Source organism: Calonectris borealis, chromosome 2, assembly GCF_964195595.1.
Source record: "Calonectris borealis chromosome 2, bCalBor7.hap1.2, whole genome shotgun sequence".
Lineage (NCBI taxonomy): Eukaryota > Metazoa > Chordata > Aves > Procellariiformes > Procellariidae > Calonectris > Calonectris borealis.
Genome location: NC_134313.1, coordinates 144,452,641 through 144,462,189, shown reverse-complemented (window position 1 = coordinate 144,462,189; position 9,549 = coordinate 144,452,641). Strand labels below are relative to the sequence as shown.

General features: G+C 51.0%; 2 protein-coding genes across 3 annotated transcripts in view; both read left to right on the top strand.

Annotated features, from left to right (window-relative positions):
• The first annotated feature begins 2,522 nt into the window (after positions 1 to 2,522).
• LOC142079479 (guanine nucleotide-binding protein G(I)/G(S)/G(O) subunit gamma-11) lies at positions 2,523 to 6,485 on the top strand. 2 transcript variants are annotated; one of them, XM_075143749.1, is made up of 3 exons: positions 2,523 to 2,703; positions 2,861 to 2,959; positions 6,002 to 6,485. In XM_075143749.1, the coding sequence occupies exons 2-3, from the start codon at positions 2,864 to 2,866 to the stop codon at positions 6,125 to 6,127; spliced, it is 222 nt and encodes a 73-aa protein (XP_074999850.1). In that variant the 5' UTR covers positions 2,523 to 2,703; positions 2,861 to 2,863; the 3' UTR covers positions 6,128 to 6,485. The 2 variants fall into 2 exon arrangements, with proteins under 2 accessions (XP_074999850.1, XP_074999851.1); XM_075143750.1 differs by lacking the exon at positions 2,523 to 2,703 and having other exon boundaries at positions 2,746 to 2,959.
• A 98-nt stretch (positions 6,486 to 6,583) lies between these two features.
• Positions 6,584 to 9,549, top strand: part of LOC142079477 (putative acyl-CoA dehydrogenase 6) — an 89,891-nt gene continuing 86,925 nt past the window's right edge. The window contains exon 1 of the mRNA XM_075143747.1: positions 6,584 to 6,824. Coding sequence (XP_074999848.1) covers positions 6,672 to 6,824 — 153 coding nt within the window. The 5' untranslated portion in view covers positions 6,584 to 6,671. The remainder of the gene's footprint in view (positions 6,825 to 9,549) is intronic.

Below are 9,549 nucleotides of genomic sequence, written 5' to 3'. Positions count from 1 at the left end.
ATTTAATACAGTAAGACAGATAAGAGTGCAAATTAGGTGTGCTCTCTATAGATAAAAATGAACTAATCTGATCTCCTGTTGTTCTTCTCCATTCCCTTTACAGCAACGGCGTTGGGCCTCAGTTCCTTCAGGCAGGCGCTGCTGTCTGTGGGATTGCGATACAGGGCCCTGGAAATCTGTAGCCTGCAGGAAAGAAGCCACAGTCCGTACAGGCTGTCACGAGGAGGAACTTCATAGCACCCTGATTATTTCAGAAACTGACTTTCTCTCCATGGCTTCTCAGCTTTTCTTATCTCATGGAGAATTACAGCCTAGTTTTCTGATGTCATTTTATTTTTCATAAAGGCAAGAAAGAGGAGCAAATTCACCCCCCACCCCACCTAGGTGGCTTCTGGGAGGATATGAATGGCACCTCTCTCCCTGCTTTTTCAGCACTGTTCCTTTTTTCAGAATCTCCAGTTGCCAAAGGACAAGTGGGTGCTTTACTGACAAAAAATCCCATAAACCCTAATACAGTTTGAGACATCACCATGGGACATATCTGCCATGTTTTGGAATCCTATAGTTACAACTGTTAGTAACAGGTGTGCTTTTTTTTTTTTTTTAAGCTTATGAAGCACAGCAACTATAACAAAGCTTAGGTCCCTCCATTAGGAGGAAAAAAAAGCAAACCAACATACATTTTCTATTTCCAGAAAAAACCAAAAGGCCGTCTTTCTAATATTAGGGAACTCTCAAGTGATTTTAATATGACTAGACTGATGTCCTTTAGTTTTCATTGGATTTTGTTGGAATTGCACAGACAGTCATTGAAATACCACTTTAAACAATAGCAGCAAAATGAATGCTGTCATGCAAATACCATTTTCCATATTTTCCATTTCCTCTGTGCAGGCAGACACAGAAATCAAAGTTTGAGCTAAACCCACCTATCCATCAATGCTGCAGTACGGTGCAGTATCTATTCAGCTGCTCCTTTGCTGTAACAGCAAAGAAGTTCACTTAGATTAGGTGAGTATCTTTAAAAATATATGAACTAGAGTAAAAGTTAACATAGCAAGTGGTAGAAAGTCCTTTACTAATTGCAATGGGCAGAGCTAGTCATGTCAGCAGACAGCTTACTGCAGGCTTTCCATTACAGGGTTATCAATACCAAGCTGCAACTGTCCTTCCCACCCTAACCATGTTAACCGTGTGCCAGAGCCCACCCTCAGATCACTCCCGCACCCTACGCTTGCCACCACCACACCACACGCTCTCTGCCTCTCCGCACCACAATGTTTCTGCTCCCACCAACAGCCCCGGCTCCCCTGAGACCCTGGCCTGCCAGCTCCTTCCACCTGTTTTGACTGGCCCAGGGACCAGCAACTGGTGGGATTTGGGGATGCAGCTGCCAGTGTAAGATTATGGGGGTGTAGAAATTGCATACCAACGGCTGGGAAGGATGGAGGATAATAGCCAGAGGGAGAGGAAGATGAACTGATTTTAGTGAACTGGCTAAAATAAAACAAATAACAAACCCCAAGAGCACTATAGGAGCAGCACTGGAGAAGAAAGATGTAAATCTTACATACTGCTGACAGCTGCTTACATCTGGTGAGCGGGGAGAGGAAGAGAAAGGAGTGTCTTTAAGGGGAAAAGCCAGAGGTGGAAAGAGGGAGGAACAACTGCGTATAGGGACCTTTGAAGTGCCAGATAACAGAAGGACTCATACAGGCCCATTTTAATGGCCTGGAGCTTTGTTCGGTGTAACCAGTCATGGATTCTGCCTTCGCTGGTTTTGTAGGAAAGCAGCTGCTGGGATCAGAGATGCTAGGTGCTGTACAAACATGCATGGAGAGACCACCTGTTCCAAAGACCAGAGCGCCCTGTTTGGAATCTAGACCTCGAAAGTATATGCAACCACAGGAGAAGAATGGCCTAGTTTCTTCTTTTAACCCATCATTTCTTTTACAGACAGTGCCCCATCCTCAACACTCATCGTAACTCCATGACTCCAGAGGTGCTCTGTGCAGGTCGGGCATGCCATCCCTCTCACACAGAGCTGTAACTCTGCTTTGCAGACATACCTACCAACAAAAGTTGCTGTGTCTGCCATTGACAGTCTTGCCGCCTGCTGGGACCCTTGACCTGAGAGCGGTTCCTTCCCCTACCTTTAGCCCAGTCTATTTGTAGTTTCAATGCACAAGTATCGAGGAATGTGCCCATGCAAACCACCTGCTGCAGAGCCCAGAGATGCTGGTGGCACAGGCAAACAAGAACCATCGCGAGGGCCAGGAGGAGCAGGAGGTGGCAGAGGAGAAAGCCCTCACCGCTGGGCCAAAACCCGGCCGACCTCGCTGCGTTTGCCCCACCGGGGTGGTGCAGAGGGAGAGGAGGGGAGAGGCCAGCACCGGAGGGTCGCTGCAGCTCCCCGCTCCTGCCGCCGGCTGCCCCGCGGGGGGCCGCAGCGATGCGGCGGCGGGGCCGAGCGCGCTGCCCCGGGGCCGCGCCGGAGCGGCCGGACCCTCCCTGTGCAGGCAGGGCCCGTGTCAACGCCCCGGCGCCCCGGCAGCGGGGCCGGGTCGGGCGGCGGGCTTTAATCCGGTTAGGGGGGGATTAGCGTGGCGGTTTAAAGGCCGGAGCGGCGCGGGGAAGGGGTTCCAGGCGCGCCGGAGAGGAAGCGGCCGCGGCCGAGCAGCGGGGCAGCCCAGACGGCACCCTGTGAGTGAGCCCGGGGGCGGGCCGGGGGCGGCCGTCCCACCGCCCCGCCGCCCCGCCGCCCCGCGCCGGCCCGGGGGCTCCGGCCCCGGCGCCTTCGCTGCCCAGAGGTAACCTTTTGTCCTCCCTCCCTCCCTCCCTCCGCGCTTCGGCACTGTAGACGATGCCAGCCATCAACATCGAGGACCTGAGCGAGAAGGACAAACTGAAAATGGAAGTGGAGCAGCTCCGGAAAGAAGTGAAACTGGAGAGGCAGCCGGTGAGTGGCCGCGGAGAAGGGGCCCGAGGCTGCCCAGCCGCCGGGGCGGACGGCGGGGCCGGGGCCGGAGCGGGGAGAAGCCCGTTACTCCCCGGGCGGGGGTGCGGGGGCTCATGCGGCGCCCGGGGGCACGTCGGGCGGGCGGCGGGGCCGGGCGCGGCAGCACAGCGCGGAGCGGGAGCGCCCCGTCCTGCCGCGACGGGCCCGGCGAAGGCGGGGGCAGCGGGGCTTCGGGAGCAGCTCTCCGGAGAGCCCCGGCTGTTTTGGGACGGCCGCAGTTTGCAGCGACGGGTCCTGCCACCCCCTTTGAGGCAGCGACCGGTGACGGCGCTGGCGACATACCACCGCTAGCGCCGTGTAGGAGCGCCGGTCCTTCACGGCGGCGGCTGCGGAGCGAGGGGGAAAGGGGCGCACGGCCCCGGGATCAGGCGCCCCGAGGGGCCGGCACGGGCCCGCCGGCTGCGGCTGTTCCCGTTGCGTTTGGCAGCCCTTGGCTTCCCCTTCCTTGCGGGTCCCTGGAGCCGGGTGCCAGCGCACCGCAGCCTTGCCTGGCGAGGGAGGAGCTCAGTTCCCTTCCTCTGTAAACTGCGTTGGGATCTGCCAGCGCCAGGGGAGGGGGTGGTGTGCCAGCGGGAAGCCTTGCTGTGACACCGCTCCCGGTCCCGTCCCGTCCGGGACCGCACTGCAGCTGGCCGGGCTGCAGGAGAAGCCCGCTCCCCCTGGCACCGCTCCCCCGCTCCACTGGCTGTGCGGTGCCCGGGCGGTGCCCGGCCGAAAGACTGCTGGTGCAGCGCCGTGATCCATCCAGCCTTGTCCGACAGAAACGTTGTACTTTTAGTCATGTACACTGATGGTTCCTTTCCACAGGTGAAGTAGTTTCCAATGAAACACATTTTCTCTAGGTGAAAGACATGCAGAACTGATTTTGCTCCATGATAAAACTAATACTTTGTTTTTCCTTTTTATTCTGCATGCCAGCAGATGCAAACTACATCTAAATAAACGCTTCTAGTTAGGACTAAAAATACATTTATATGTGGGAATCAGCGGCATTAGTCACGCTAATTACACTGCAGGTCTAGGTGTTTAGCCCAGAAAATAAGAAAGCCACAGTTATGTTTTACCTGTCAGTTAGATATCAGTGATTGTAGATGTTACAGCATAGTCTAAAGCTCCAGCAGTATTGAGGGCTCCACATCCAAGTACTATAGATATCTATATCATCCCTTGGAAAGTTCCCAAGCAACTGAAATATACCCTGTAGGATGTACAGATTTTGATTTTCTTAATTATAATAATTTAAAATTCTTGCCTAAATTTTCAGAATAAACCAAAAGCCTAATCACTTTAGGGAATTGGATATTTTCAAATCACCTGTAGTAAAGCACAGACAACATCCTCAATTTTACCAGTGCATTGTAATAGAAGTTTCACTGTGAGAATGAAATCTGTGTTGTAGTTGTCACAGTCCCCTGGTACCTGTATGGGTGTTACAGGGACAGGGAAATGCAGAAGCCACACTTCTGTTGTCACCAAAAGTAAAAACATTTAGCCAAGGTTTTCTTGACCCCTTCCTATACCTTTAGAGCACAAAGAGGAAATATCCCTTTGAATCATTTTTTGAATGAATAAAAATGTCTGAATGTGTATTTAAGCAGACATCTTTTTCTTGTATGTGAAAAAGATCCTGATAGTGCTGACTGAAGTAAAACAAACCCTGGTCCTGCATATCCTTTGGGGCACAACTTTACTATGGCATAAGGTGCCCCAATTTGAATGAACAGGGTTTGCGAGGCACAGAAGAGCAAGGCACTTGTAATGGGATTTGTAGGTCCAAATTCTTTTTTGCTGTAAGGCAGCTGGAGGTAGTTAGACCTTATTTTATGCACTGTTTAATTGGGAATTAACTCTGAGTTCTTTCTGATGGCTTAAAGCTTAATTTTGCATAGGCCATGCTCTGTTGGTCTGGATACAGCAGGTAAATAAATTGGTTCTCATCATAATTTTACTTATGGAGTAAAATATAATTAACAAAGAAGGCAAGGGGCCTTAAATTAGAAATACTAGTCATCTAGTGGCCTACTGGCCAACAGCTGGTTCCTGCTGCTGACTCTGCACTGCTGTGCCTCCGCAGGGATTGGGGGTAGGAAGGGAGGAGGTGGGGACAGAGCTGGGAGCGTGTCCTCAGACATGTCAGGTATTTGAGCACCTAAGGACAGTTTCTGCTGACATAGGGAAGGGAAACGAGAGATGTGCATGGACAAGGGTCTTCTGGAACTGGTGGGATTTGCTTGTGCACCCTCAGGTTCCGCAGACCCTGTTACTACAGGTGCTGCATGTGCTCCTGTCTCAGTGAACACAAACTAAACCCATTTCTTCTTCACAGGCGGGTTCTGTGCAGGCTTACCTACATCAGTGCTATGAATGTCATGCAGTGTCATGCATATTATGTTCTCTCATAATACAGTAGGTTGTTTCATTAACCATTGTTTGAAATAACCCCAGATAACCTGTAAGTAATTTGTCTTTCCTAGTCAGGTCTTTACTCCCATTCAAGACGCATGGTTGCTATTATAGAACCGCAAGGTGAGAATTTGTATTGCCACTGAAAAATCACTACTGAATGTTTTGTTTGGGAAAAACACATGAAGTCATGAATACTTCGAAATTGAATTGAAAGTTACTGATGCTGAACCCATTGACCATAAGTCACACTGATGCCGAGGGAGAGTGTGATCCACAGCTTAATAAAACTGTATTGGCTAATTAAAAAAATATGCAAGTTTAACTATGCAGCAGCTGCTGTTCCGAGTGGCATATACATTCCCAGTGATACTCACATGTTCTGTGAATATCAGGCTGTGAAAAAGTGGAAAGAAGCTAAGTCTGCACATGCTTAGTGCGGGCTCTGTGGTCAGATCTTTTATATTCGATGGGAAGGTAAATCAGAGAAAGAAGGATGTAAATTCACTGGCTTGCTATTCTGACGTGTACGGTGAGCTCCGGCCGTAACGCAGCCACTTCTCTGTTCTTTCACTCGAGGTCTCCAAGTGCTCCGAAGAGATCAAGAACTACATCGAGGAGCGGTCGGGCGAGGACCCACTGGTGAAGGGGGTTCCCGAGGACAAGAACCCCTTCAAGGAGAAGGGAGGCTGTGTCATCGCTTAGGAAAACGCACCCAGCGCCTGCCACCGGAGCAGACACTCTCGTTGTACCTGTAGGGAGTCACTAGCGTGTCCCCGCCGCCGCCGGTCCTTGTTGAACGAGCACAGGAGCGGATTTCTTTTTCTTTTCTTTTCTTTTTTTTTTTTTTTTTTTTCCCCTTACAAAAATAAAGAAACCAACCCGAAAGCAGCCGAGCCCCGCGTCGGTCCCTCGGCAGGCACGGCTGTCCCCGCTCCGCGGCGTGTCCGTCCCTCCTCCCGCGGCGGGGACGGCTCCTTCCGCTTCTCGGCGCCCGCTTTCGCCGCCCGTTTATCGGTTGCTTCGTGGCTGTTCGTTGGCATTAAAGAAAACCTGCCTGTAACCCGAGAGCCTGCCCTGGCTTGCTGCGGGGGAGAGGAGCTGGAGGAGGGACGGGACGGGACGGGGCGGTGCAGGGGCCGCCGCGGCGACCCGGACCAGCCGTTAAAGCTCGCCGGGCCGGGCCGCGGGCCTTGCCCTCGCCCTTGCCGGAGCGGGGCGGAGCGGAGCGGGGCAGGCGGTGGCGGCCATGGCGCTGCGCGGCGGCAGGCGCTGGGCGCGCTTGGCCTCGGCGCTGCGCGGCTGTGCGGCCCCGGGGCGCGGCGGCAGCTCGGGGCAGCGGGACGGAGGGCGCGTCGGTGAGACGCCGCAGCACCGCGACATGCGGGCGGCCCTCAGGAAGGTACCGGGGGGGACGGACGGCGGCGGCGCTTCCCCGTGGCGGGCGGGCCCGGGAGCGCGGCGGGACGGTGGGACACCCGGCCGCGCCGCCCCGTGCGGGGAGAGCAACCGGGGCAAGGCCACCGGGCCGCCCGGAACGGCTCGGGATGTGTTTAAACAAGTAATCTTCCCGCTGCCGGTGTCAGAAACGAAGCCACGTGTCCCACGCATACAACACCCGGAATAGCAAAACACTTGCCCGCCGTGTGCCGCCACGGGCTGAGCGGGTGGGTTTAGTCCCGCGGGGTGACCGGCGGCGGGCGGGCACCGTGTGCCACAGCCGGCGCCCTGCTGCTGCCCTGGGCCTGCGCGGGAGCCCGGAGCTCCCTCCCAGCGGCTGCAAAACGCAAGGTGAAGGTCTGTGCGGGTGCAGAGCGCAAGAAAGGGCAGAAGAGAGCCCATCTGTCACTGCGCTGTTTTAGGAGGGGAGTAATGGCGGGTTCCTGTAAAACTGAACCATAAATCAAGAGGAAAGGAGGCACTTCTGGTAAGGTAGCATGTCAATTGAATGCCAAATGACAATCCGCAAGTAATGGTGGTATTGGTCAACTCTCTATATTCCCAGCAGCGAGGTCAGTGTCACCTGTAGAAGCAGTGGTATAATCAAGCACACCTGTCAAAGTTAGATAATTGGATGGTTTGGCGGTAGGAAGCCCTGGTGTGGCGCACACTGTGGGGGCCGGGGCCAGCTGTGCGTGAGAGAAGTCTGCCTTTAAACGATGGTCTGACGAGAAAAGTGCTGAAGCTTGGTACCTGCTACAAGGAGTAAACAACATTATTGTGGCTGCCAGATACGAACAAACAGGATGTGCACTGAGAGGCAGGCGTTATGAAGTGTAAGGACTTAGCCCTCATTTGCCAATAGATAAGTTTGCAAATCCTAGCTGGTGCTGCCGTGCTTCGCTGTAGCTTTTTAAAAACAGGATGCACTGGATTGCCAGATATTAATTCATTTATGCGACTTTGGAGCTGTGCTGTCATATCTTTTATAGATGTGTTTTAAAGTTACTCGAGGAATCTTATATTTTCATGGATAAACTTAACCTTTTCCAAATTTCACCTCTTTCCCAGTTTACTGTAGGCAAAAGATAGTTGAGCTACTTTTGATTCATGTGACACTTACTTTCCTTTGTCTTTTTTTTTGGAATTAACTTTCATACTTCCAGTATGATATCCCAAAGGCCATTTAATTAATCAAGTTTTATATCACTAAGCTGAGGCCTGTTATCATTGAGCTTTAGCGGTTGTAGGTTCATCTGCTGATTTATAAAAAAGAAACCTGAGCAATAAGGAAGAGAGATGCATGACCAGTCTGTTTCCTAAGAAATTCGTTTCATTAGTCTAAATTCCTGGACCTTCTGCAAAGCAGAAATAAGCTGCTAGAGAAAGAATCAGTAGAAGAAGTTGGAAATGAATCCTCTTCTCTCACCTGGATTAATAGTGCAGGATTTTGTAGCTAATACCATAGTGTCAAATTTGTGCTGGTCCCGCTTGGAGCGAGCCTTCGCTCTGTGTATCTGCAGAGTCATCTGCCAGATGAACTTGTTCCCTGGCACGCTGCTCCCCGTTACCTGCCTGGGCACTACAACCGCATTAGTGAAAAATCAATGTTCTCCTGAAGTACAGAGGACAAGGCCAGACCTTGTGAAAGCAGTAATCTGGATCTGGAAGATTTTGAAAGTCCTGCTTTGTCAGGGATAGATTAAGACACACATTGTTTTGTATCTCGGGTGTTTGCAGCTGTGTATTTACTGAGGGATCAGCTGAAAAGGGAGAGGGGGCAAGTGGCTGTGTTAGTGTCTGCCGGTGCACTGTTTGCTGCTCTGCTGTGTGTCTCAATGAATTTTTTTACAACTACTTCCCCCCGCCCCCTTGTTTTTATTCTCCCCATGCCTATTGAGGTGCAGCTAACAGTACGCCCTTGCTGGGTTTAGTGTAGATAATTGCGTCATGGGCTAAGAGGGAATGTGATGCTACATTTATCACATAAATTCCTGTGATGAACGTATTGTAGAAGAAATTACGGTCAGCAACATAAATCCAATTTTATCATTGTCCTGTATTATACATGAGTGAGAACTGTTATTTTTTACTCTCCACTCATTTTATTTTTTAATGTATTATATTAATGTATTTTAAACAGTCTGTAATTTTCCAATTGTTCTGAGCAGGATGAGGAAAAGACTCTCATAATTCCAGGGGGCTGTTTTTAGCAAGGGTATTGAAATAAGCTTGTGAGTGGTTTCCTTCACAACTTTATAGGTCACCACCCTTCCTCTTGGAAATCGAAAATGTAACTTTTCCTTAACTTGTTGAACAATGCTTGCAGTGCAGTGGTATCCTACAGCTTGCTGCAGTAATTAAATTATAGTATAACTGGCTTGAAGGAACAAGATTTAACATACTCAGTGTGTGTATATGCATAACAGTATGCATATACATATAGGATATATACATGCTGTCCATTTTTCTTTTCCTCTGGCATTAGTAGTAAGAAGCTTTGGGAAATAGGTTTGAAAAGGATTGGCATGTATTTTGCTGGAGTTGCATGTAATATAAATGAGATTTCATTTTATATCCAGTGGTGACTTGGTCTAGTTACGCTGTGTTACATCTCTGTAGGATAAGGGGGATTTCCTTTGGTGAGACTCCACCAAAGGACACCGCTACCTTATTTGCCACTCTTG

What these genes read in the sequence shown, in the direction of transcription:
- LOC142079479 (XM_075143749.1), top strand. Translation starts at nt 2,864, where the DNA reads ATGCCAGCCATCAACATCGAGGACCTGAGCGAGAAGGACAAACTGAAA. An exon ending in TGAAACTGGAGAGGCAGCCG is followed by an intron (nt 2,960 to 6,001) that starts GTGAGTGGCCGC and finishes CTTTCACTCGAG; the next exon opens with GTCTCCAAGTGCTCCGAAGA.